Source organism: Eubalaena glacialis, chromosome 14 (assembly GCF_028564815.1).
Source record: "Eubalaena glacialis isolate mEubGla1 chromosome 14, mEubGla1.1.hap2.+ XY, whole genome shotgun sequence".
Taxonomy (NCBI): Eukaryota; Metazoa; Chordata; class Mammalia; order Artiodactyla; family Balaenidae; genus Eubalaena; species Eubalaena glacialis.
In genome coordinates, this window is record NC_083729.1 from 62,778,730 (window position 1) to 62,806,205 (window position 27,476).

Consider the following 27,476-nt stretch of genomic DNA (forward strand, 5'->3'; position numbering starts at 1 on the left):
ACTCAAGAAATTTAATACCAATTGAAAATACTTATAAGATACGTACTGGTAAGAAAGCAACTGAGATAAATTTGAAAGCGCTCAACTAGCCTGTTTTGAGCACTGACTGATGTTGGACAAGTTGCTTAATCTCTGTATGCTGTTTCCTATAAGATGAGACATACTAACGGCCTGTAGAGGAGGCAATGTATATAAGGTACTCAAGAGTATTTGGCACAAAGCAAATGCTCAATAAGTATTAGCTGCTGCAATTTAAAAAAAAAAAAAACAAAGAAATTGTTGTTTAAGTGATCCGTCTGTGATATTTTTGTTATGACAGCCCTAACAGACCGAGACTCCCTCTGACCAAGAGGCGATGTTGCTTTCTACAGCAACACAAAACTGCCCTGAAGTTTTCCTGCTTTCATTTTTCTCTACTTCTGTGATTGATCCTAAATGGCCACCTAATGATTTTTATAGGAGAAAAGAGGGACGAAAAACAGGTAGATGGGAAAGAGAAGTTGGAAGAAGGAGAAGATGATTTGGCTACTATAGGGGATTCATTTGGCTCCCACCATTTGGTGCCAACTTGATGATAATCTTCTAATCTCTTCAGAAACTTTGCCTTCAAGTGAACCTCTCATTATATACCCCTCACTAAAATGTGGAGTTATTGAAAATTAGTCTGAACATGCATCCTTACATTTTTGGTTCCTGCCTAGTTCCTTTTGCTGTCTGTCTCTATGAATTTGGCTATTTTGGATATTTCATATAAATGGAATCATACACTTTGTGACCTATTGCATCTGACTTCTTTCACTTAGCATAATGTTTTCAAAGCCCCTCCATGTTGTACCGGTATCAGTACTTCATTCCTTTTCATGGCCGAATAATATTCCATTGTATATATAATACATTTGTTTATCCATTCATCAGTTGATGGGCATTTGGGTTGTTTCCCCTTTTGGCTATGGTGATATTGCTGCTATGCATAATCAGTACAAGTTTTTGTTTAAACACCTGTTTTCAATTATTTTGGGTATGTACTCAGGAATGGAATTGCTGGGTCATATGGTAATTCTTTTTAACTTTTTAAAAATCCTGACCTCAGGTTTTCAAAAGGAGAAACTAAGCAGGGAATCTCCTGGTGTCAATACTTTTTCCCCCCAACTGAGTCAATAAGTTCTATGAGATACAGACTTGTGGATTGGTAAGTATTAATTTAACTAAAATATTTCAGGAACCACCAAACTGTTTTCCACAGAGGTAGCACCATTTTACATTCCCACCAGCAATGTACAAGGTTCTAATTTCTCTATATCCTCACCAACATTTGTTATTTTCCATTTTATTGATTAAAGTTATCCAGTGGGTACAGAGTAACATTGCATTGTGGTTTTTAATTTACATTTCCCTAATGGTTAATGATGTTGAACATCTTCTCAGGTGCTTATTGGTCATTTGTATACCTTCTTTGGAGAAATATCTATTTAAATCCTTTGCCCATTCTAAAATTGGGGGTTTTTTTTATTGTTAAGTTGTAAATTCTTTGATATATTCTGGATACTAGTCCCTTAGCAGATATATGATTTGCACATATTATCTTCCATTGTATAGGTTGTCTTTTACTTTCTTGATAGTGTCTTTTGAAACAAAAAAGTTTTAATTCTGATGAAGTCTAATTTACCTATTTTTCTTTTGTTGCTTGTTTCTTTGATATCATATTTAACTATGGTGCTTCTTTTGATAGCTAAAATATGTCAATGTTGGCTTTAATTTTTATTATTTTAATCACTATAATTATCAACTTACTACCATATGCCAGGCATTGTATGTGTGCTCTTTCAGTTCCTTCTCCCCCTCTCTCTCTCTTGCTCTTACTCTCATTCTCCCTCTCTCTGACCTAGTTGGTATTGGGCCATTTTCTAGAGAAGAAAAAAAAAAGTTCAAAAGGGCAATTTTCTCAAAGTCATTCATTAGGATATGATAGAGGCAAGATTCAAATCCAGCTTTATTTAATTGTACAGGCCATACTCTTTTTTCTCTACTGCACTGCATTTCATTATTAAATAGCATAATATAAAGTTTTTGATTTTGGCAACGAAAGAGGGAAAGCATGTTATATTAGTTTTCTATTGCCTCTATAATAGAGTGCCACAAATTTAGTGGTCTAAGCAACACAAATTTAGTATCTTATAGTTCTATAGGTCAGAAGTACAACACGGGTTTCCACCAACAAAAATCAAGGTGTTGGCAGGGCTGCATTCCTTTCTGGAGCCTCGAGGGGAGGACTGGTTTCCTTGCCCATTTAGGTTGTTGACAGAATTCAGTTTCTTGTGGTTATGGGACTGAGATCCCCATTTCCTTGCTGGCTGTCAGCTATTCCTAGTCATTCCTAGCCTCTGGAGGCCACCTGTACTCCTTTGCTCATGGCCTCATTCTTCCACCTTCTAAATCAACAAGGTTGGTCAAATCCCTCTCACACTTTGAATTTCTCTTTTTTCTTCCATCTTGTCTCTCTGACCCACTCTTCCGCCTCTCTCTTCTGCTTTTAAGGACTCACAGGATTAGATTCGACTCACCCACATAATTCCAGGATAATCTGCTCAAGGTCCTTAACATCACAACATCTGTGAAATCTCTTTTGTCCTAAAGGTAGCATGGACAGGTCACAGGGATTAATATGTGGACATCTTTGGGGGAACAGGGCATTTATTCTGCTGTACACACACACACACACACACACACACCCTTATGTTTTTTCCTCAGCTAGGTAAATATACAGAGTAAGGAGAACAGAGGACTAACAGAACTGATAGAACAGAAGACTGGTAGAGCCCTTGAAGTACGATATTAAGGGATAGGCAGAAGAAAAGAAACCCCCCCACTCCCGCCCCCTGAAAAAAAGAGCCTGAGAAGAAGCAATCGAAGAGGAAGATCCAGAGGTATCTTAAAGATTCTTGTGTGAAGTTTTGTCTGCTCTTGACTTACTGATTTCCTCTTTTAACTTGGAAACAATTCTCTCAAAGCTCTTTTGCCCAGTCTTTTACCTCCTAATCCAGCCATCGTTAATAGTGCTGATTCTTGGGCAGTGACCAGACAAATTTCAATTCTGCACATAATATCCTGAAATATCTCAGAACACTGAGCCAATGAATTGCTAAATTGGCTGAACATTCAGAGACCTCTTTTCCAGGAACATCTTGCTCCAGGCAATAGAATAATAGATCATGCTAAAACTCCCTAAAGCAAGGTAGCTGTGGAAAACTGCAATACCTTGATGGCAGATTCCACTGCTGGCAAGTAAGATCCTGACCTCAGGTTTTCAAAAGGAGAAACTAAGCAGGGAATCTCCTGGTGTCAATACTTTTTCCCCCCAACTGAGTCAATAAGTTCTATGAGATACAGACTTGTGGATTGATAAGTATTAATTTAACTAAAAGATTTCAGTGGATCCTGTGTTATAAGCTGAGGATCATCAGTGACAGTAAAGCCAAAAAGCTTCCTATTAAATACATGCTATCTTCTAAAATTGAAATATAGGCATATAGGAATTCTAAGCAAGTACATATGAGACGTTAAGGAAGAAACCATCTTGAAGAGGATAAGTTTAAAGCTAGTAAGGATGATCCAAAATCACAGGACACAAGAGATCAAACAGAACATGAAGATTAACCTAATCTTTTCATTTTACATTGGGGAAATTAAAATACAAGGAAGGGACTTTTCCAAAATAACCTAGTTGCTGGCAACATCACAGATATCCTGACTTCCCCTTCAATATTCTACATCCTGGGATGGTCCATAGCGGGTGGCCCTACTATCAGTTGCTAAATGGATTCTTTTCTCAGCCACTTTATTCTGGGACCTCAGTGAGGACGACAAAAATGTGGGTGAAGCACTGCCACTCACAATGCTTTAACACTGTGAGCAATTCTAGCCTCGCTCTACTGGAAACTCAGTTCTATGACCTCTGAGGCTAAACAACATCTTTTCAAATGTACTAGGGGATGACTTACGAAAACCAATGAACTCTAGGTCGCTCCCAGGGGCCAGCATGCCTAGAAGACCAGGAGACAGTACACAACTCAAAACTCAATAGCTCTGCATAAGAGATTTTGAGGTGTGTGTATGAATGTAAAATTACCACTAGATTCTAGGGAACGAAAGTGGGAAAGAGGAAGTAGGAAAAAAGGTGAATGGTTTCACCTCTGCCACCTCTGATTTTTGCCAAGACTTTTTTAGTTCTATTACCTCATGAAAAGCGGGAGCCACAATAAAGAAATCTCTGAAACTTATGCTCCCCAGCACGCTACAGGATACAGCTAACACAAAACCACAGCTATTTTCTTCTGTTCCAGACTGGGAAATTAAAAAAAAACAAAAACCCCACATTTTAAGGAGTCAGTTGGCCTATGTAGGCCACCCAACCCGAGCATCTATGCAATTAGCCAGTCACAGATTTAACAATTAAATCCTACCATCCCTGTCCAGGCAACTTGCCACTTAAGAATAGTGAGCTGTTGCCAGTTGCCTTTTGTAAAAGAAGTGGGAGATTTCAGCAGGCTAGATCCTCCACAGATCACCCTCCTTTCTCTGGGTTTCTGTGGGCCCAAAGCCCTCCAGACACGAACAACTATATTGAGAAAGGAGATGAAGAAAAAGGACATGAAGAAAGCCACAAAGGGACTAAATAGCCTTGAATATCTTATTTCAGATTTCTCTGCCACTTCTCAGGATGAGCTACTGAATTTATAGATTCTAATTGTAGGTTACACAGTTAAAATATCTCTTGCTGTTGTTGTTATACAAAGTACTGTATTTGGACTACCACGATGCCTCTCTCTCCTTGGTATATTCACACTCATTATCCAGCGTGTCACATTCACCTGGTATCCTTTGATTTCCCAAACTCTCCATATCTCATCATACTCTACTGTACTCTGCTGGAAAAAGAGGTTACTCTGCCCCTGCGTAACATTAAAAGCCCTCTGTAAAAGTCACAACACGCTTTTGCAATCAGGAGTCAATTTTCCATTTACCAAAACACTGCTCCCCAACATGTTCTGTTGACTTACTTTGACCATTTTTAAGTGACTTCTGCATTTCTTGATAAGCTGGGTTGCCTTAAGTCTCACTGCCAACTTGTGATCAGAAACTGTGTCACCTGGCTCACAGTTTACCTCTCCAGACTTAATATCATCATCATCACCAACATCTGGGTAATATGTGATTAGAGAGAGACATTTATCAGCAGGTATCTATCAGTCTATATTATGAAGCAAAGAAATCCACAACCAAGAACACTTTTAGGAAATATCCTTTTTCTACTTCATTGAAAGGTATAGAGTCCAATATGTACAACATACTTTTAAACCGCTGATTAAAAACTTTCTGAAATCCCTACTTTTAACGGTGTATATCAGGTTGCTTTGTAGAACAATTCATGTCTAAAAGGCTATTAACCTGTAAATACTTAAAACTAAGGCAAACATGTAGAGATTACATTTTTTTCCTTCAACAATACTTCCTGAAGGCCTACCATATGCTAGGAATTGTTCTAGGCACTAAGAATAAAGTTGTTCACAAAATGGGCAAAATCTCTACCCCCATGAAATCATTTTCTAGTGGAGGGAAAACAAATTAAATAGGATACGTAAGATATATAATATACCAGAAGATAATAAATTGTTCAGAGAAAAATGAAACAGGGAAAAGGATAGCATTTTGCTTTGGTTTGGTTTGGTTTGGTGGTGGGGTGGCAGGGGTAGTGGGAGAGTGAAATTACAACCTTAAATAGGAAAGGCCTCTATGAAAAGGTGAACTTTAAATGACTTGCATAAAGACCTGAGGAGGATAAAGGAGCAAGCACTACAGGTATCTGGAAAAGGGCCTTCTAAGAAGAGTCGATATCAAGTGCAAAGGCCTTGAGATGGGCCTGTACCTGGCATATTTGAGAAACAATAAGGAGGCTATCAGAGCAACAGCAGAGTGAGGAGAAAAGAAGTAGGAGATGAGGTCAGACAGTTAAGTGGTATGTGTGTGTGCATAAAAATTCTATGGTATCTTGTAGGTCATTAAAAGGACTTAGGCTTTTACTTAGAGTGAAATGGGAAGTCATTGTGAGGTTGTGGACAGAGGACTGATGTGATCTGACTTCTGTTTTAACTGTTTCATGCTGGTTGCCATATTGAGATCAGTCTATAGAAGGGCAAAGTCACAACCATGGAGACTAGTTAAGAAGCCATTGCAAGAATACAATGAGAAATAATTATTACTTGAATCATGAGAAAAGAAATGATAGTTATAAATGGCTGGTTTCTGGATATATTTTGAAGGGAGAGAAAACACGGCTTGCTGACAGACTGGATGTGGGATGTGAGAGAAAGAAAGGAGTCAAGGATGACTTCAAGATTTCTATTCCTAGAAGAAAGACCAGAATTGCCATTAATTGAGGTGAAGAAGATTGCAGAAGGAACAGGCAGGAACTTAGTTTTAGAACATTTTAAATTATAATAGGATATAACACATTAAGAGTTTTTTTTTATTATTTATACAGGATGAAGATAAGTATATTTCTGGCATGGAGAATAAGGCCATGTTACATTTTCAACGCATTAATCACTTTCATTCAAAATTCCTAACTGCCTCAGCAGGAATTATTTGTAAACTAGAAGTCATTCTAAAAAAGATTTCAACATCTTAAATTGGTTTCAGAGTTCGGACTGACATTCTGGCATAATTTTGGAGCTCAGTTAGGTGGGATACATGCATCTCAGACAGATATAACAAGAATGAAATGCTGGATGAACTCTAAGGGTGCACATGCATTAAGAAAAATGGTCCCCATCTTGGCATAGAAATAAAAAGGGAACACCTGATACTTGAACCCAGGTGCTCACCAGGGTTGGAAGAATATGACCAAGTGTTTCATCTGAGAAGTTATCTCCTGTTGAAGCAGTGAGAATAATTTACCAGGAGAGGAGCTATTTTCCTTTTCAGCATGAACCATCTAGCTGCACGGTGCTGTTCCTAGGTAGGCTTCCCTCATGACTCTCACTATAGAATGTCCTCCCTATGCTAGGGTACAGGGACTACCAGCTAAGTTCCCTTTCCCCATATGTGGTCCTTCCTTTCCTCAGGGTTGTGACCTCTGCACTTCATTTAACAAGATTAAAGTGAAAATGAAGAGCATGGTGTGGGAGGAAAATAATGAACACTATTTATTTAAGGGAGTTTGAGTACAAATATTATTCAGAAATTCAATCTAATTCCATTTACTTCTGAAATGACACAAAACAATATTAAGTCAATGCATTCAGAAAGCAGTTATGAAAGCATAATACCTAACAGGAACTATGTTACCCACCGGAGGAGGGGGAATTTGAGGATAAATGAAACAGGGATCCTGCCCTTGGTGAACTCAGAATCTAATGGGGAAGGCAGATGATTAAACAAGTAATTACAAAGGAATTAGTAATGAAGGGACATATAAAATGTCAGGGATCCAAAGGGGGAACAATTAAATCTGTCTGAGGAGGTTGGGAAGAATTTATAAAGGAGATGACATTTGAGCCAAGCAGTTTAGGAAGGGAAGGAGTTTGTCACTTTATCAAGGGAGAGCACTCTGTGACAGGCAGAGGGGGCCTAAAGCTTGTCCAGTTTTTGGATCAGGGAGGTGTAAAGAGTCCTCTTTGGTCCTGGTAGAGGTTACAGGGGGAAAAATGACAGGAAAAGGAGACTAGAGAGACAAGCTGGGACCAGACTTGCTTTGCTAGGAGTTTTTCCTTTGTTCACTGGGCAACAGAGAGCTCTCAGGCTTTTTAAGCAGGTAGATGACATAATCATAATTGTGTTTTTAAAAAACAGTAGGTAGCACAATGAAAGAAAAGAAATAAAAGATTCTCAATGGTAGTAGCATAAGACAGATCAAGAGAAGAAGTAAGAATGAATTAGTTTCATACTTAATAGAAAGAACCATGAACATACCCACTATCCACTTCCATTCGCCTTCCCCATTCCCCAAGCCTATCATTACCTCCTCCAGTGAAATTAACTGTCTTCTTTCACTATCATTTCATCAAACAGACAGGGAAAGAAAAGAGGTTCACACAGATAGATAGAGGTAGGAAGGTGGCATTCCAGAGAAAACACATGTAAAACCACCTTCTCTCTTTTAATGATTTCTATCAGAGGTTATAAGGGAAGGAAAAATTAAGAGCATCATATGGAACTCTAATCACACTTGGATTTAGAACAGGGAAGCACACACACTACAAATGCTGTATTGACAAATGATTAGCAGTATACACTCTAAAAAGAACGATATGTCTCCCCTTGCCTCATAACACACATTCACTTTCAGTGATGTTGCTAATTTACTATTGCCTGAGATAGTCCTTTTTAATATAGCCTTGGTGTATCAGTAGCTTTTGAGAACCACTTTCTCCCCATTGTCTCTCCAAGTCTCCTGTGGTGCCAAGTCACAGAATATTACAGACTATACTAGCAGTAGCTTTTAAGGCAGCCAGAACATTGCTGTAGAGAACCTGCTACTTGTCTTCATCAGGCCCAAAGCATCAGAACTCTGGGAAGAAGTTGGGAGGCCTCTTTCTGATTGATGTTTAGCTTAGGTGAACACCCACACCTCAATCTTCAGATTAAGTCTCTAGAGCATATTTTTTTAGCATACTCTGGAAAATAGAGACCTCACACCTTAGCTCTTCTAGCCAATAGCAGGCTAATTTGCTCTTTCTATAGTAACACTGGAGACAAACAATGGTTTGAACATTTTTTATTTTTAGCAGGGAATTAAATTTCACACACAATTTTAGAGACACCATGAAGAGTGAATCTCAAATGTTTTGGTCACAGAATGCTTTTATAAAACTAAAAACAAAAGAAACAAAATCAGCTCCTACTGACCCATTAACCAGAAAGGCAAGAATCATCACTTCTAATGGCTCAGCAATGTCTCCCTCTTTCAAACTTATGCAATGCTTGCACAATACTTAATTTGTCACTTAAACATATGCTACTTTTTACTAGTAGTTAACTTTTAGAAATATCAGTCTTGTATTTCTTACTGATGGTAATAAGCTGAAGTTAAATTAGAGATGCATCAAATCAGATTGCAAAAAACCTATCACAGGACAGGGCAATGAGAACTGAAAACCAGACATTGATAAATTCATGCCCTTACTGATGTTCATGGGCTACTCAATATTTTTTAATGTGTAGCAAAAACAAGACATGGAATAAAAAGATAAAGGTACCCTCTTATACCTATCGTATTAACCAAACACTTAAAATTTATAATTTATAGACTCAGTGTTGGTGAGGCTGCTGTAAAACTAGTGCACGAATACACTGCTAGGTATACTTTAAGTTGGTATAATAACCCTTTGTTATAGGAGCCAACAATACATTTAAAAGCCATAAAAATGTGTTCATAACTCTTACATAAAGAAGTGACCTTAAGGAAAAATTCAGATTAAAAAAAAGGCTTTAAGTATGAACACATATATTATAATTTAAATATAAAAAGAAAACATTAGAAATAACTTGTAAGTTCAAAAATAATAATGGCTAATTAAATGATGGGATATAAAACTGATGTACCATTCATAATAAAAACTCTAAGCAAATTAAGAATTAAAAGAAGCTTCCTCAACTGATGAAGAGCATAAAAAACTTACACCTATTATTATATTTAATGGTATAAGATCAAATACTTTCCCATTAAGATCAGGAATAAGCAAGGCTATCTGCTCTCAGCACTTCTATTTAACATTGTACTGGAGGTCCTGGTGCAACAAGGCAAGAAACAGAAGGCATCTACTTTGGAAAGGCACAAGTAAAACTGTCTTTATTCACAGATGTCATAACTGTCTACCTAGAAAATCCCAAAGAATGTATAAAATATTACTAGATCTAATAAATGAGTTCAGAAAGTTTGAGATTCAAGATCAACATACAAAAACCAATTGTGTTTCTATACACTAGCAATGAACAATTAAAAACTGACATAAAAACAATAGCATTTAAAATGCACATGAAATACTCTGATTAATTCTAACAAAATATTTGCTGAAGACTAATTCTAACAAAATATTTGCAAGATTTGCTGAAAAACTACAAAGTACTGATAAAAGAAATCAAAGACATAAATAAATGGAGAGATAGACTATGTACATGGATTAGAAGACTCGATATTGTCAGAATGTCAATTCTCTCCAAAGTGATCTATGAATTTGATAAAATCCTAGTCAAAATTCTATCAAGGTTTTTTTGTAGGAATTGACAAGCTGATTCTAAAATATATATGTAAAGGACCTAGAATAAATAAACAATTTTGAAAAAGAAAAAACAGAGGACTCATACCATAGTACCTGATTTCAAGACTTAATATAAAAGTAAGATCAAGACATAGCAAAAGGATAGACACACAGATCAATGGAACAAAGTATAGAATCCAGAAATAGAACAATACATATATAGTCAGTTGATTTTTGATAAAGGTGTCAAAGCAAATCAATAAAAATGCATAATCTTTTTAACAAATGGTGCTGGAACAACTATACATTCTATATAAAATATGAACCTTGACCATATTGTACATTATACTGAAAAATTAACTCAAAATGTGTCAACAGAGATGAAATGTAAAAAAAACCTAACACTATATATAACAGTCCTAGAAGAAAAATAGGAGATAATCTTTGTGACTTTGGGTTAGGCAAAAATTTCTTAACATAGGACACATGGAGCAGGAGCCATGAAAGGAAAAAATGATGTCACTGAGAACTGTATTTTATTAAGATAAAACACTCAAACTTTTAGAGAAATACTATTAAGAAAATTAAAAGCTACAGACTAGGGGGAAAATGTTGCCAAACGCATATCTAATAGTGAACTGTTAATCAGAATATATAAAAATCTTTTACAACTCAATAATAATTATTTTTAAAACTGGATGAAAGATTTGAACAAACACTTCACAAAAGAAGAGATACAGATGTCAAATAAGCACAAAAAATAATGTTCAGCATCAGCAGTCATTACATGAATGCAAATTAAAACCACCACAAGATACTACAACATACCTACTAAAATGGTAAAAATGAAAAGAAAATTGACAACACCAAATATTAGCAAGGGTGCAGAGCGACTGCAACTCTCATATATCGCTGGTGAAAATGTAAAATGGTAAAGCCACTTTGAAAACAGTTTGATAGTTTCTTATAAAGTTAAAAATATACTTACCATATGACTCAGTAATCCCACTCCTAAGTACTCTAGAGAAATGAAAACATATGTCCACATAAAAACCTTTACACAAATCTTTATTGTGGCTTTTTTTTCATGATATCCCCAAACTGGGAACAATCCAAATATTCATCGACTGGTGAATGAGTCAACAAATTATTCCCATAATGGAATATTATTCTGCAATAAAAATGAAGAAACTACTAATATATGCAACAATATGAATGAATCTCTACTAATATATGCAACAATATGAATGAATCTCAAAAGCATCATGCTAAGTGAAAGAGGCCAAAATGAAGAGTATGGTTCCATTTATATGTATTATTCCATTTAAATGACAAAACTGTAGCATCAGAGATCAGAACAGTCATTGCCAGGAGTTGGGAGTAGGAAGAGGAGACTCACTGCAAAGAGGCATAAAGGAATTTTCTGAGTAATGGAAGCATTCTGCATGTTGATTTGGGTGGTAGTTACACAACTGCATAAGTTTGTAAAAATTTACAGAGCTGTATATCTAAGAAGGATGAATTTTAGTATATGTTAATTATGCCTCAACAAACCAACAAACAAATAAGACTGTCACACCAAGTGTTGAAGAGAATGTGGAACAACTGGAACTCTCATTCACTGCTGACAGGTATGGAAAATGGTACAACCACTTTGGAAAATAGTTTGACATTAAAAAAAAAAAAGTTAAATGTATACTTCAACATTTCCACTCCTAGTATTACTCAAGAGAAAGAAAAACATACCAATATATCTACACAAGCACTTGTACATGTATGTTCATTAGCCTTATTCATAATAGTGCAAAATTGGAAACAACAAAATGTTCATAAATATAGCAGGTGAATGACCAAATAAAGTATGATACATCCATATAAAGAATATCACTCATCAATAAAAAGGAATGAACTACTGATACATCCAATACCATGGATGGATCTTTTTTTTTAACCTGTGTATGTTTATTTATTTATTTATTTATTTTCTTATTAGTCATCCATTTTATATACATCAGTGTATACATGTCAATCCCAAACTCCCAATTCATCACACCACCACCCCCACCCCTTGCCGCTTTCCCCCCTTGGTGTCCATGTTTTTTCTCTACTTCTGTGCCTCAATTTCTGCTCTGCAAACTGGTTCATCTGTACCATTTTCTAGGTTCCACATATATGCCTTAATATACGATATTTGTTTTTCTCTTTCTGACTTACTTCACTCTGTATGACAGTCTCTAGATCCATCCATGTCTCTACAAATGACCCAATTCATTCCTTTTTATGGCTGAGTAATATTCCATTGTATATGTGTACCACATCTTCTTTATCCATTCGTCTGTCGATGGGCATTTAGGTTGCTTCCATGACCTGGCTATTGTAAATAGTGCTGCAATGAACAATGGGGTGCATGTGTCTTTCTGAATTATGGTTTTCTTAGGGTATATGCCCAGTAGTGGGATTGCTGGCTCATATGGTAATTCTATTTTTAGTTCTTTAAGGAACCTCCATACTGTTCTCCATAGTGGCTGTATCAATTTACATTCCCACCAACAGTGCAAGAGGGTTCCCTTTTCTCCAGACCCTCTATAGCATTTGTTGTTTGTAGATTTTCTGATGATGCCCATTCTAACTGGTGTGAGGTGATACCTCATTGTAGTTTTGATTTGCATTTCTCTAATAATTAGTGATGTTGAGCAGCTTTTCATGTGCTTCTTGGCCATCTGTATGTCTTCTTTGGAGAAATGTCTATTTAGGTCTTCTGCCCATTTCTTGATTGGGTTGTTTGTTTTTTTAATATTGAGCTGCATGAACTGTTTATATATTTTGGAGATTAATCCTTTTTCCGTTGATTCGTTTGCAAATATTTTCTCCCATTCTGAGGGTTGTCTTTTCGTCTTGTTTATGGTTTCCTTTGCTGTGCAAAAGCTTTGACGTTTCATTAGGTCCCATTTGTTTATTTTTGTTTTTATTTCCATTACTCTAGGAGGTGGATCAAAAAAGATCTTGCTGTGATTTATGTCAAAGAGTGTTCTTCCTCTGTTTTCCTCTAAGAGTTTTATAGTGTCTGGTCTTACATTTAGGTCTCGAATCCATTTTGAGTTTATTTTTATGTATGGTGTTAGGGAGTGTTCTAATTTCATTCTTTTACATGAAAGCTGTCCAGTTTTCCCAGCACCACTTATTGAAGAGACTGTCTTTTCTCCATTGTATATCCTTGCCTCCTTTTTCACAGATTAGTTGACCATAGGTGCGTGGGTTTATCTCTGGGCTTTCTATCCTGTTCCATTGATCTATATTTCTGTTTTTGTGCCAGTACTATATTGTCTTGATTACTATAGCTTTGTAGTATAGTCTGAAGTCAGGGAGTCTGATTCCTCCAGCTCCGTTTTTTTCCCTCAAGACTGCTTTGGCTATTCGGGGTCTTTTGTGTCTCCATACAAATTTTAAGATTTTTTGTTCTAGTTCTGTAAAAAATGCCATTGGTAATTTGATAGGGATTGCATTGAATCTGTCCATGGATGAATCTTAAAACATTATTCTGTATGAAATTCCCTTTCTGGAATTTTACATAAATTTGAGAACTGGATGTATCAATAGTTTATTCTTTTTATTGATGAGTGATATTTCTTTATATGGGTATAGCATAATTTATTTAGTCATTCACCTGTTATATTTATGAACTAACCTACTGGAAACATTTCTCAGGCTATAAAAATAAAGATTTTATAGCTTATAAGACTTATAATCCTGGAGTAAGCATTAAATATTTACTGGAATTTGCAGGTACAGGAGTCCCATTTTCCTGATGTTTAAGGAGCTGAGACAAAGAAGGGAGGCACTAGAAGTTTAATAGGCCAAAAAAGAGTTTTCTTTCTCCATCCTTAAGGGGTTTGGAAAACTGCTTACACAGCAATTAGAAGCGACTCCAAACAGCTCTCTGCTAACCTACTGGGAACAGATCCTAAATCCTTGGATTGATTGGGATCTTGCCTATATAACTAGTCACCAGAGCCAGTTTTTCTTTTCCACTGGATATTCTTAGCAAATGTTACAGTGTAAAATATCAAAAGGCAATATCAGAAGCTATTCTAGGAAAGTGAGCTGTCCTTTGACACCAATGATATCCAGAAGGGCTTCAAGCCCAAGTTTAATTTCATTTCATGTGTAAGAATCCCTTAGTCACATCTTAAAATGCCATATCATCTCTCTCTCTCTCCATATCTGCAATGAGTTATTTTGCTCCTGAAATGAAGAAAGAACAAGAACGAAATAATCCTGGCTAATCAAGGAGGGACTACTTTAAGAGATAAGCATCCCATTGATATAGCTGTGTGATTGTGTATAAAACTGGTTCCTTTGCAGCTCCCTGCTTGCTGATAGGTGTCCTACAGAAAGACTCCTTCCTGGGTATGGCTGCCTCAGAATCAGTCTTTCTGGATTGTCCCTTTGCCTCCTCAACTCACTCACTCTGGCTTGCTTCCCACTGTAGTTCTTTCTTTCACTTGGTTCCTGTTCCATCTTTGCTTGCCCCCTTGGGACTTGACACTTTAGTTCTTTTGGTTCCCTATCTTTACTGATGCTGTCTGGTTCCCCTTTCATAGTTTGTTCTACCTCATTTCTTTACTGGTTTCTGAACTTGCCTAGTAGGAGGGTTTTAACCTTCAGATCAGGGTTCTGGACACTCTTTTTGTTCCTTGCTCCCCAGGCGCCTATGCTTGTAATGGTGGCTCCCAGATAGCTAATTCTCTGAATTATGGTTTATGGGGGGCTTCTTTCTTGGCAAACTGAAATATGCCCCAATTCCCTAAATCTAGCCCTTTGTTGTCACTCTCTGCTGCCCTCCAGCGGCTATCAGTAGGATACACTTGTCAGAAATTAGTTCCAAGGCCTGGCTCTACTGCCCTTTCTTTGGCCTATGAGTGTCCTCTGATAGGACACTAGACAGTGTAGTTAATGCAGATGAGATTTGTGTTCGGAACCCATTAGGCTTTAACTCAGCCAGCACTACCACAACAGCCTCTGATTCCACTGCTACTCCCAGGGAAATTCATTGGTGATGACTTTCCTGTCCTTTCTCTTGAAGATGTGATTATCTAAGAAATTCACAAATTCCAGGTTTATGGGTATGCATATCCATGCTGTGTTGGAAGTAAGAAAGAAATCTCCTGAGTTTCTGAGGCTTGGATTCTTGGGAAAGCAGAGAGCAGTGAAGTGGCTCAGGCTAGCCTAGCAGCTGGCCTCACAGACTACCTAGGTCTTTTATCATTTAGCATGAGGATCACAAATGCTGTCTATGAGCTAAGGTAGAAATAACCAGGTTGCTTACTATGCTACGCTTATTAGCTCTTCACACAAGAGTTGAAATGGAATGCAACTCTAGCCTCTGAACTGAGAGACTTTACTATGAGGCTATCTGGAGTGATGCTGGCACCATGCCCCCACTAAAAGTTACAGCTGTTTTACTGGACCAAAGGGGTAGCAGGGTTGTCACAGACTAGACTCACACTTCTGGAAAAGGTCCTTCTAGCCACTACTGGAAAGGCTGTTCTATACTCTGGTGGAATCTCTAGGCGGCAGATCTCTCTGCCTCCAGTTTAAAGTAGGAAGTGGTGGACAATTCTGTTGACCAAGCTTTAGATTAGATTAGCCATCTAACCCAGGACTGTACCAATGTGGGCTGCCAGTAACAATGGATAGTCTTAGCCTGGGAGGCCCATAAGTGAAAGGCCAAATCCAATGCATTATTCATGGGAAAATACATCAAAAGCCTGGTGTTTTGTCTCCTGCTACCCAAAAGATTGTCCACAACCCCTCTAACTGAAGGTTCTTCACCCATTGCTTATTTCCACATATCTGTTATTAATTCAGTTTAAAGACCCTGTCATTAATGATTCAGCATTTCCAGACACACACCTCCACCCCAGTTAAGAGGCTGGTATAGGTGAGACAAAGTCTCAGCAGTTCTAGAACAAATTCTCCTCCAATCAACCAAAAACACTCAGTAAATCCCAGAATGTGTTACATATTACTGGCAATTCCTTCTATAAATTTTCTATGATGGCTCTAGTTAATAATGTCCCAAGCAAAGTAAGGGGATATATCTGATGTGCAGAAGCTGCAGCCACACCCCATAGCTGAAGACCTTATTCACCTGTGCCCCATCCTTGTGTATGCTGATCTAGTGTTGGCTTATATGAGGTCAAAGGTCTAGCTCAGTGGAATCTATTCTCAGAAATGTTCCCAATTTTCTTCTTCTTCTTATTATTTTACAAAACCAGACCCAAAGGTGTTAGCTCTCTTCTACTTGGCAATAGGAATTATTTGCTGTCAGACCTTCCTTTAAGGTTAGAGGTATCACTGTGAAGGTTATAAGTGTCTGTCAAAACAACTTGGGCAAAACAATTTTGTTAATGCAACCAGAAAAACCTGCTTTCAAAAACCAAAGGACTACCTTTGGAAAGGAAGTATTTCAAGCTGACCATCTTATTTATGCCAGGCTGCCAACCATAGCTAAATGTTCTTTTCTGAAAGCCTGCTTATCAGTATACAGCACATTTGGCCTTGTCCTGGGGATCTTTCCAGAAAATTCTGCAGCTGTCCCTAAAACTGACTAATAGAGCATCAATACAAAAAATAAAAATCTAGACAAAGAAGCATTCCCTCAAAGCACCAGGGCCACCTGAAGAGAGATTTTGGGAAGAGCAGAATGTTAAAAAGGCCTATGTTACAAGCATGGGCAAACTACACCAGAATGTAAGCTCCACAAGGGCAGGGACCATATTTTATTCACTACACTATACCCTCTATACCACTGTACCCACTCTAACAGTGCTAGGCATAGTGTTGAATGAATGAATGAATACTTCCCGATTAAGGAGGTCTATACCTACATTCAAGGGCTTGCTGTGCCTATGTCAAGACATGGCCTATAGTCTGCAGGAACTTTTAGTGGCTCTGTATCAGCAGAGATTTGTGCAGGAGTTCCAATATATTAATATTACTACATCCTCTTCTAATCAACAAATGCCTTTGGGATATGATAACCCCAGATTTCATTTTGGAAATGACATCTACCCACATATACATGTTACATATGCTACCGTATCAGTTGTGCAGATAATCTTTTCCAAGATAATGTGCTTTATGGCTTAAACCATTCCTTCTAACCCCACCATTAACATCAGTTATAGAAATGACATCTTCCAACTTCATGAGTTATCAAACTGTTTGATTACTAACTCTGGTGCAGATGACTCCCAGTTTTATAGGCCATTATTCAAGATCAACAAAATATTTCAGTTGAGCACCTGGAGAGTATTTCTACTGACAACATTACTGATCCACACGCTTCACTACTAGAGGGTTCATATACCACTATATTTTCCTCCACCAAGAATATCCTTTCTTAAAAACTTTCCCCTACTACCTACACCCACACCTACCTTCTTCACCATGACTCACTGACAACTGCTCAGTAAATACCTGGGAAAACTACAGGCCACCACCCCTCCCTACTAAGAAGTCCATGTGGGGGATGGCTTTCTTCCAGTTTAATATAGCTTAAGGGTTGTGATGAAGACTGATCCCTGAGGCCTTTTATGTGGGCCTGCCCTACCCCCACCCCAGCCTCCTATGTAATCGCCTAGTTAGGGGTTGTTTAGTCTGGTTAGGGTGAAATATTATAAAAGAAATTCTGTTGAGCCTCATTTTGATATGTGCCATATCAGACAAAATCAGTTTTTGATATAAATGGATGTTCTACTGAGGCTAAAATATAAGCAAAGTTGAGATTTTTTCCATAAGCGCCAACAGCAGTCATGCAAAGGGGACATGTTCCTCTTAATGGGAATATTGTTCATCAGACTTGAAGGTAGGGCAAAAAGAAGGGAAGGCAATTTTATTCAAAAACCAAAATTTTATTGAATAGGATCAAGATAGGAGGGGAAATAAAAGGGGAGGTCTACATAGTCAGATTCTTGAGTGGTTCTCAGGTTTCCCTACCTGATGTTGACTAACTGAAAATACTGATTTTACCTATATACCTCTAACAGGCATAACATCAGAATTTGTTCAACGTCTCCAAAGAAATATACAATTATTTCTCTTAGGTTCTATAGTTGTTTTTAAGGCAGTTTAAGTGCCTGCAATGGAAATGCACTGCGTTTACTTTAGACTGAAGGTTTAGAAATTGGGGAATAAGTGGCCTAGAGGGAATGTCACCAACTCAATCTAAAAAAAGCCACAGATATCTTGGGATGGCTTTGCTGTATAAGAGTTGTTGCCAACAAGCTCCATTCAGGAGATCTGATGCAATGTCACAACCTAATTCATTCAGCTTTATAAAACCTTACGTATATTGGAAGTAAAAAACAGTTGGTGCCAAGGAACAGAAACGTTTCTAAAGAACATATTCAAACCTCTTCCTGTTGGTCAGACATTGAAGGTGAACAGCTAAAAATTAAATAAATAATGTAATAATTATCTGGGGAAGTTAAGATTCTCTCACAATGAATGGAATAACAGAAATGTGAAGTGTTTCAGGGTAGCCTGTAATAAGCAGCATTTGATGAGGAGATACAGAACATAAAAAAGAAGTCCATGAAGAAGCTGAAAAGTAAAAGCAAAGAACAAAGAAGAGAAATTAAGAAAAGGGGATTTAAAGCAATTCGTTTAATACTTAAAGGTGGCAAAACAGTCTAGATCCTGGTTAAATTAATACACACACACATACACACACACACAGACACATACATACAAACACGCACACACAGTTTTACAAACAAAACTTAAATCCAGCTCTTCTCTATGTTTGAAATACCTTTACCCCTCATCAATACCTAACTTCCTCTCAGTTTAACTCTCCACATTTTCCATGAAATATTTTATAACTACTCAGGCCTACAAAGACCTCTGTACTTCATGGCCATTTTTTGCACTTAGAGATTCAATCTTGCTCCTGAGTTGCACTGTTTATTTCACATGATTATATAAAAGTCTTATATTCCAACTAGAGTGTAAGTTGGAGTCTGTTTTCCCATTCCTTGAATTTGGGCTGGCCTTGTGACTAGCTCTAGCCAACAGAATGTGGAAGAAGTGATATTTCAAGCATAGGCCTCAAGAGGTTTTCACATTTCCTCTTGCTCTCCTGGAACCCTGCCAGGAGGCCATGCGAATAAGCCTGGATTGGGCTGTTGGTTAGTGAGAGGTCACAAGGAGCAGAAGAGAGTCGGCTTAGCTAAGGCATGCTACATCAGGCAGTCCAGAGCCGATCCAGCAGCTGATCTCAAAGTATGAGTGAGCTCAGCTGAACCTATCCAATCTGTAGAAACTTGAACTAAATAAATGGTTCTTGTTTTAAGCCAATATGTTTTGGGGTGATTTGTTATGCAGCAAAAGCTGTTGAAATAGTTGAAACATACACAATTTTTTAGCTTTCCAATGAAATACTTAATCATAGTGTGCCTTATAATAGAATCAAGTATTTGCTGTTCACCTCTTTGTTACTGGAGGGCAGAGACTGTATTGTATTCATTTGTATATTCCCACAACACCTAAGTTGTGCTTTGTTCACAGTAGGCACTCAGAGTTTGATAAACTGAAACGAAAATCATCTGAAGTTCAAATTCTGGTGTTCATCAGCATAATTTACTTAATGTTTAACAATAGAAGAAAATACAAACCATAGTACTGCTTAAGAATCAAATAACTACTGAGGATCTACTATTGGCCTTGTGTTGTTATTCTCAATTATGAACCATTAAGGGCCAGCAATTATTAGTACTTGGAATATAAATGCTACTTCAAGATAGTTAATAAGTGAGCCTTTAAGTTGTCCTTCTCAAGATTTAGCATTGACCCAGATTTGGATTTTCATAGAAATATGCACATATATTTGATACATGAATGTGAAGTTGTACTGCAATCATACTTTTATGAGCTTGGGAATATAGAAATTATAAAGTGGCAGAGAAGAAGATTTTGATTTGCACTAATTCACATTAACAGCTGGCTTTCTAAACCCAGAAACCTGACAAATGAGGTATGTAGGTAAATATACTTTAACTTTGACGTGCTATAAAAGTGTAAAATATCATGAAAGCCTGTGTATTCAAAATGTCATTTCACTTTTTTCCTTAAGAAGTAGAAAAATTAGAATAGACAGGATGGCTCAGAAAGGATGAATAGTTTTGCTATCCACATCTAATTTGCTTCCTAATAAAATTCTATGGCTTTTAAATGACACTCTGCTATTATAGTCTATACAGAGATGAGTTCATCAAATATTCCATGTTTTGAATATTTTAAAAATTATCATTCAATTGATAGAGCCTGAAACACTGTAAAGCAAAAGAACATGAAAGCATGATCAGAATGAATATATTCATAAACGAGTGAAGAAAATACACTCAATGACAGTAAAAGAATATCCTTGCTGCACTGAACTGGGGACAAATCCCCTTTTTGCATGGGTGAGTGTATGTATCCTATAACTTGCCTTAACTTTAACTTCTTCCTTTAACTTCGGCCATTCCTGATTGATATTGTTATCTTTGACTTATAAAGGGCATAATGGTTAAATCAGGTAGTAAGGTGGATAACTGAGTCAGGACCTTAAAAGGTTTAGACAGGCTAAATAAATAAGAATGATTAAAATCTGGTTTGTTAATAGAATGTCTAGAAGGAAAATGCAGACCAAAGAGAGTGAAGTCTTCAATTGTGGTGTATAAAATCAACCACATAAAGACTAGATATGGCATGAGTAACAATGCTACATGTGAAAAAGATTCAATTACTAGCAGATGGAAACTCAATAAATCAGGATAGAAAGGCTGTCCCCCAAATTGGAGTGCATTAATAAAAATACAAAGAGTGAAAGGGTCAAAGTTAAGTGAGACATATTTTAGCCAACTTAAGAAATACCTTGTTTATAATCAGATTGTCTTGAGGTGGACCCTGCTGCTTTGGGGGAAGCAAGTTCTCTTCAAGGAGAATATTCAAGCACAGTCTAGGGTGCTGTACAGGGATTCCAAGTATCAAGCCCAAGGTTATACTACATGATTTTTAAGATTAGCACCCAGCCCCCAAATTCCATAACTCTATTTTAGGATTCCAAAGAGTAGAGGCAAAAGGACACATACTCAAGGACACCTAATCATGTCTCATTTGAGGTCAAGATATCTCCTTTGAAACCACACTTCCAGACTTTCTATTATAATCGGCACATCTCTTATAGTTCATAAGCCGCTCACTTTAAAAATGATGGTCACTTTAAGTTATGAGAATGACTAAGATGAACTGCAAAGAGATAAATATTTTCAGCACGGGATGTGGAAAGATCATTTTTGTCACGCTGATTCAACCTACCTGAGGCCTGCTAATAATGAGCCAGGCAAGTTTTTCAAATGATCTAAGAAAAATTTAAGCTGCTTTAATAGAGACAGACATAAATAGAAATTAAGTGATAGATTCAATAGGAAGAAGCATATTCTTTCATGATTCAGTGAAATTTTGGAGTTTTGGTTTCTACTACTAAAACTTCATAATAGGAACTCTGAGAACAAAAATGTAACAGAAAATAGGAACTTAAGCATAAGCAACAGTGCTCACTGGGAGCTCACAAGTACTTGAGCATTCATCCCCAGCTCAGATCCACCTTATTTCGGCTGTGTTTTCTAACTTACTCCCTTAGTTAACATTTTCTGTGAACACTAGTTGCTTTCCATAGGGACCAAAACCACAAACTCGAGAGAATGACCACACTTCCTTTCCATGAAGAGTGAGAAGGGAAAAATTTTTCCTTGGATGTGTTTTCCCAATGAAATTCAATTTCTGCTTTCCAAGAAATGCCAATTGGCTCAGAAGTCTCTGAGAAGAAACAGTGCTGGGAAAGTCAAGCAGATACCACTCCACAAAACCATAAAGCAAAATCCCAATCTTTCAGGTTTACATCAGCCAAGGGGTTAAAACCTGAACATCTCGGTTGAGTTGCTGAATCCACAGGTGGAAGGTGTTAAGTGTGGAAAGAGATACTCAGCTGCATTTGGGACCATGCTGGGAAAGCCTTTATGTGTAAGAGAACCCCCACCTCAACTCCTAAATATTAAGTTGACACACGTTTCTGGGACGCGGCCTGAATCCTCAAACTTTGGCGGGTCTATAGAGACACAATTTTCTGTTTTCTGTTTAACAGGGCTTTCCAGAATTGTCATCAGATGACAGATTACACCACCCATCCACAAGGATTCAGGGGTAGCTCAGGCCATCCATTATGGGTTAAAAGCTGTTCTAGCATGAATCGAGTCACAGTGGTAAGGAGACTACCAATACAAGGGGTCCTACAGCTTTAAGAAATACCCTGGGCATCTAAAAGTTCTCAGAATGCAAACTTTGTCAGCTCTGAAAACAAGAGGCACTGCATCATTATGGCAGGAGAAACAAAGCCAGCCCCCTTTTAAAAAACAGACAAAAAAAAAAAGATTGTTTTAATAGGAGAGAAGCATCCGTCATTGATTCTTACTTCATTCACACTTTCTATCCAACCCCATCCATCTTCAGAGTGAAGAGATGACAGAGCCCAGTTAACTCTCTCCCTCTTTCGGCCCCCGCCCATACTGCTCCTCTATACCCCATCCACCAAGGCCTACCAACCCACCCTTTTCAATCTGCAAGCAACAGCTCTATAGCACGACTCTTTCTATCTAATGGGCTTGCAAAGCTCAGGTATACCTAAGTACCAGCTTTCATCACATTACTTTAGTAGGGTTGCCTGTCAGGTTAGCATGACTGGTCAGGGCCTTTGCTAATTATCTAAAATGACCACTTAGTCACTCATGGCTGACCGCATTCTACAAAGGAGGGGATGGGAAGACTTAAGGCAACAGAAAAAAGTCAACAAACCAAACCAACAATCCAGAATGTAAAATATTTCATTTTTCTTAAATGCTACTGCCCTCATTATCTGCAAACAAAAGTCCTCTGGGCAGGCAGTCTCTGCATCAGTGCACCTGCTTAGCATTGGTTTGCTGAGCTATCTTTTTGCTGTGTCTGCAGAAGCCAACTATAGCACAATGGGTCACATCACTTGAGGGTCACTTGAGTCCCTCTACATTCTGGGTCCCTCCTCCCACCTCCTGCCTTCCCTTCCACCCACAAAACCTTTAACTCCACCATAGCTAAGGATCCCAGATAGCTAAATAAAAGAGGTGGCCTCAAACACAGGGAAAAACCCTTAGGTCTCCAGTGTGAATCGCCAACGCCAATCCCCCTCCCCTCCCCTTTTCCTTAAGACCTGATGGTCTTCAGTCACACATCTTAAAAGAAAAACAAAAAACAAAAACACAAAGACTTACTTGTCTCAAGTCGATGAAGGCCAACTGCAGCGTGTCCTCCTGGAACCCAGGCACCGGGCCGGATCTGGCAAACTCTGTGGGAAAGAAAAGAGGATAAAAAGCGCCTTTAACTAACCATGGACAGGGAGATTGGCAGACGGATGACAGGGAAGACAAGAGAGGCTGGGGGAGAGGAGGACCAAGCTTCTAAGGAGTCATGTCTCTCTCCCTTCAGCTTCTTTGTTTGCCCTTCAAAATTCGTGTCATCAAAACACCATTAATTCCAGCATCCTGACAGCAAGGAAACTGTACTAATTCGACCTGAAATTTATTCCCATGAGCCGCGCTGGGCTTCAGAGTATTTGTTTTGTGAATGGACAAACAACTTGCAAAGGAGGAGGGAGTGGGGGAGAGAAAAAAGTTTTTCCTCTCAACACAATAAAATCTTCGGCTGTGAAACTCTTTTCAGTTCCGAAAGCTATTTATATTTTAGATCGCTGAAGGAATTTTCTAATTTCACGCCTGTCACCTCATTCCCCAAGCATTTATCAAAAAATATTCCCTGCCACATCATTAATTATTCCCTCACTGATTATTTGTATTATCTCATGAGTGCATTATCGCCAACACACACACAGACACACACTTACACAGACACACACACCAGCAGCAGAGGCTGCCCCAATGTAGCGCTTGGCTCTTCAGTAAAAGAGTATTGCAGATATGAAAAGACCCATCTAAATAAATCTCACTGCAAAAACTTAGGAAACATTTGTACATGTCCATCCTTCTAGTGTATTCTTTGTTCTTGACTTCTACTTCTATTCCACTCTCAAAAATTCTTTTTTCTCTTCCCTCTACCCGAATTTAGTCTTAGGTCGAAGAGACCACATGAATGCTATTTGCAATTTACAGTAGCGCCTTGGGTACATGCTCAGTTTATGACTCTGGCTTCTACATTGTTAATAAGAAGATAACTGCACAGGGCTATAGGGACAAGTACTAGTAACTGTTAAGAATGTCAAATTTTATTGTCCCTAAGCCCTGCTTATTATGCAATCAAAAGGTCTTGTTTAAGCCCCTACATACACACAAAACACACACACGCACACACATACATACAGAGCAAATTCAAAAGTTGGACAGTTACTAACTATGCCTTGAATTCTCTCTGTGAAGCCAAAGCATGATAAACATTTAACATCAATCTACTATTTACCTCAAAAACAACTCAAGTATCTGCTCAAAGCAAATATTAAAAGGAATGTTTTCCTTTCAATTATATTTTTCTTCAGGAATGAATTTAAGAAATTATAGAAAGTTGGTATCATATTATTCTTTTGAAATTAAATAAAATCCATCAAGATATCTGCATATATGTCTGGAAAATTACTTCAAACAACTAGTAGCTGCATAGATTCAAATGATGATTTATGAACAATGACAGGAATTTCTGTTCTTTAAAAATATTTTCCATCTAGGAAATGTCTACTAGGTTTTCATAAAATCCTTGACCTACCTTAAAAAATAATGTTAACAAGGTAAGTTGCAGGGAACACAAAAACATTATGTGAAATGAAATTTAAAACAAGTTATGAAACGAATTGTATAGAGCACAAAGTGTTGTACAACTGTAACACAAAATATTCTTATTCTAGAGATTTTAAATAAAAATGACTCAAATGGAAGGAGATAAACTATATAGAATGATTAGCACATTAAGTTTCTATTTACTTTGGAAAGAAAATTTATATGCCATTTATAAATGAATTCTATCATATGTATAGCCCAAATGATTAAAGTTTTAAAAGAGTAAAGTTCTAAGACTATACAAATACATGATCAGAGCCATGTTAATAAAAGCTTGACAGAATCCATCCTTCATATCCTACAATAGCCATTATCTGTGATAACCTTGTATATGGCCACTGCTCAATTACTAGTACAACTTTCCCATACTATGCTCCTGTAGAAAGCAGTCCTTTGAATTATAGCCACAGCCACTCTTTTTGAGTCTTGATTGTCAGATGGTCAGCTTAAATAAGCTTCCCATGCCTGGGAATTTCATCCAAGGTTGGTAGATTATCACTGTTGCTCCCGTATGACATAACAGCTATGCTGCATCATCTGAAGTCCTCTCTGTCAGTAGGAACCCTACTTGAGTCAAGATGTAGCAACTATCACGGTGTTCTGCTGCCCTACACATGTTCAGTTCAACAGGATTGCCCTATGATACATGGTTTGAATGCTTGAGAGGTGGCTACACATTCTTGAATCTCCTTATTGGGCATGCCCCCTGGGGTTGACATGATGCTGATGAAACCACTCAGGAATCTGGATGTGATACACATTTAGTCAGAGCTGTACTTTATATATCTCATTTTATGACACACTGAATCTTCCAGGATCCCAGAGGACATGGTGGCCTTTTAGATTTGATTTTCCTTTTATAAATCAGGGAATGAAAATTACATCATGTGTGACAGAGTAAAGAGATTAATTTTGGGGTATAGCTTATGGAAATGTTTAATTACTATATATTCAACTTCATATTTACATTTTTTTTCTCATTGTTTTATATACGTAATTCTTGTCTTCCCACGTAGGCAGTAAAGTCCTTAGGGATAAGGACCATATCACAGAACGTAGCAAGTATTAAAAACAGTAGATGTCCAACAAATACTTATATATTAATTTATAGAAATAACAAGATTAACTAATTACACATATTCTTTACTGCCAGTGAAAATCTTTGGATTGCAATAGTAGGGCGCCTTTAACCTGAGTATCAATAAGTAGGCTTTAGGAATTTACGAGCTCCCTAAAATTGGATGCCCAATGATTGAGGAGATGGGCTTTGGGTCATAAAAATCAGTTTGAGCTCCCGTTACTAGCTCTAAGGCCATGTGCAAACTACTTAATCTCCTTAAAGCTTCAATGTCTTCATCTCAAAAATAAGGGTAACAGCATATTCCTTATAGTGCTGCTACGAGGATTAAGTGAAACAACTATGTAAAGCAGTTGGCAGAGTGCCTGGCATATCATCATTGATTATCATTACAATTAGTTTTTTGTGGGAATATGTATTTCTCTGTGAAGAAGGTTCATATCTTTTATTGACTTCTCAGAGGGTTGGTGACCAAACAAACGTCAAGAGACACTATTCTATATCCAGGACAAAACAGTAGAAGAAATTCAGCTACTATTCAGTTATGAGTTAGTGAGTTGGTATTGAAAATTTATAGGCAAATATTTAAGTGCTTCACCTAAAGGAAGCTGATATGACTAATTACTAGTGTATTAGCCACAGCACAGTAATTTTCACTGGTATTATTTGAGAAATCAATAAATGCATGAAATAGATCTCCCATAATTTTGTGATTCAATTATTTCCTTTAAAACATGACTGTTCTTCTAGAGTCAACTTTTTCCATATATGAAAAATGTTAATAGCGTAAGAAAGTGTGAATATTTTTTTAAAGTTTGTATTTAGTCTGACGTCAACTATGTAAAATACAATATGAATAGAAAACACGACAGTAAGCATTTATTTCATAATGTTAACTGAGGCTGTTAGAGAGAGGAAGATTACAAGGGATTTTATTATTCTTTACATTTTATAAACTTTAAAAATGAGACCACTTTTATAATCAGAGAAAAGGAAATAGAAGCACACAGACACACACACACCCCTCAAAATTATTTAGTGCTATTTTCTCTAGTAAAAAGAGATATAACTTGTTCAAGATTTAGAATTATAGGCAACTGGGATTGATCTGCACACCCATGTCATAAGAGGCTGCTTGATAGAGAGAAGGAAAACTACACATGGGAGGGGGACAAGGAGCCCCAAGTCTGCTGACACATATACAAACTGATTATATGTACACAC

The 27,476-nt window shown here is 37.4% G+C and overlaps 1 protein-coding gene across 4 annotated transcripts in view; it reads right to left on the reverse strand.

Annotated features, from left to right (window-relative positions):
* The window catches only part of EXOC6B (exocyst complex component 6B), a 732,384-nt gene that overhangs the window by 153,782 nt on the left and 551,126 nt on the right, over positions 1–27,476 (reverse strand). For 3 of the 4 annotated variants that reach the window (XM_061168666.1, XM_061168665.1, XM_061168667.1), the window contains one exon: positions 23,606–23,679. In XM_061168666.1, the coding sequence (XP_061024649.1) occupies positions 23,606–23,679 (74 nt within the window). Of the gene's footprint in view, positions 1–11,244; positions 11,277–23,605; positions 23,680–27,476 lie in introns of those variants that run through there. The other variant, XM_061168668.1, reaches the window with a different exon arrangement.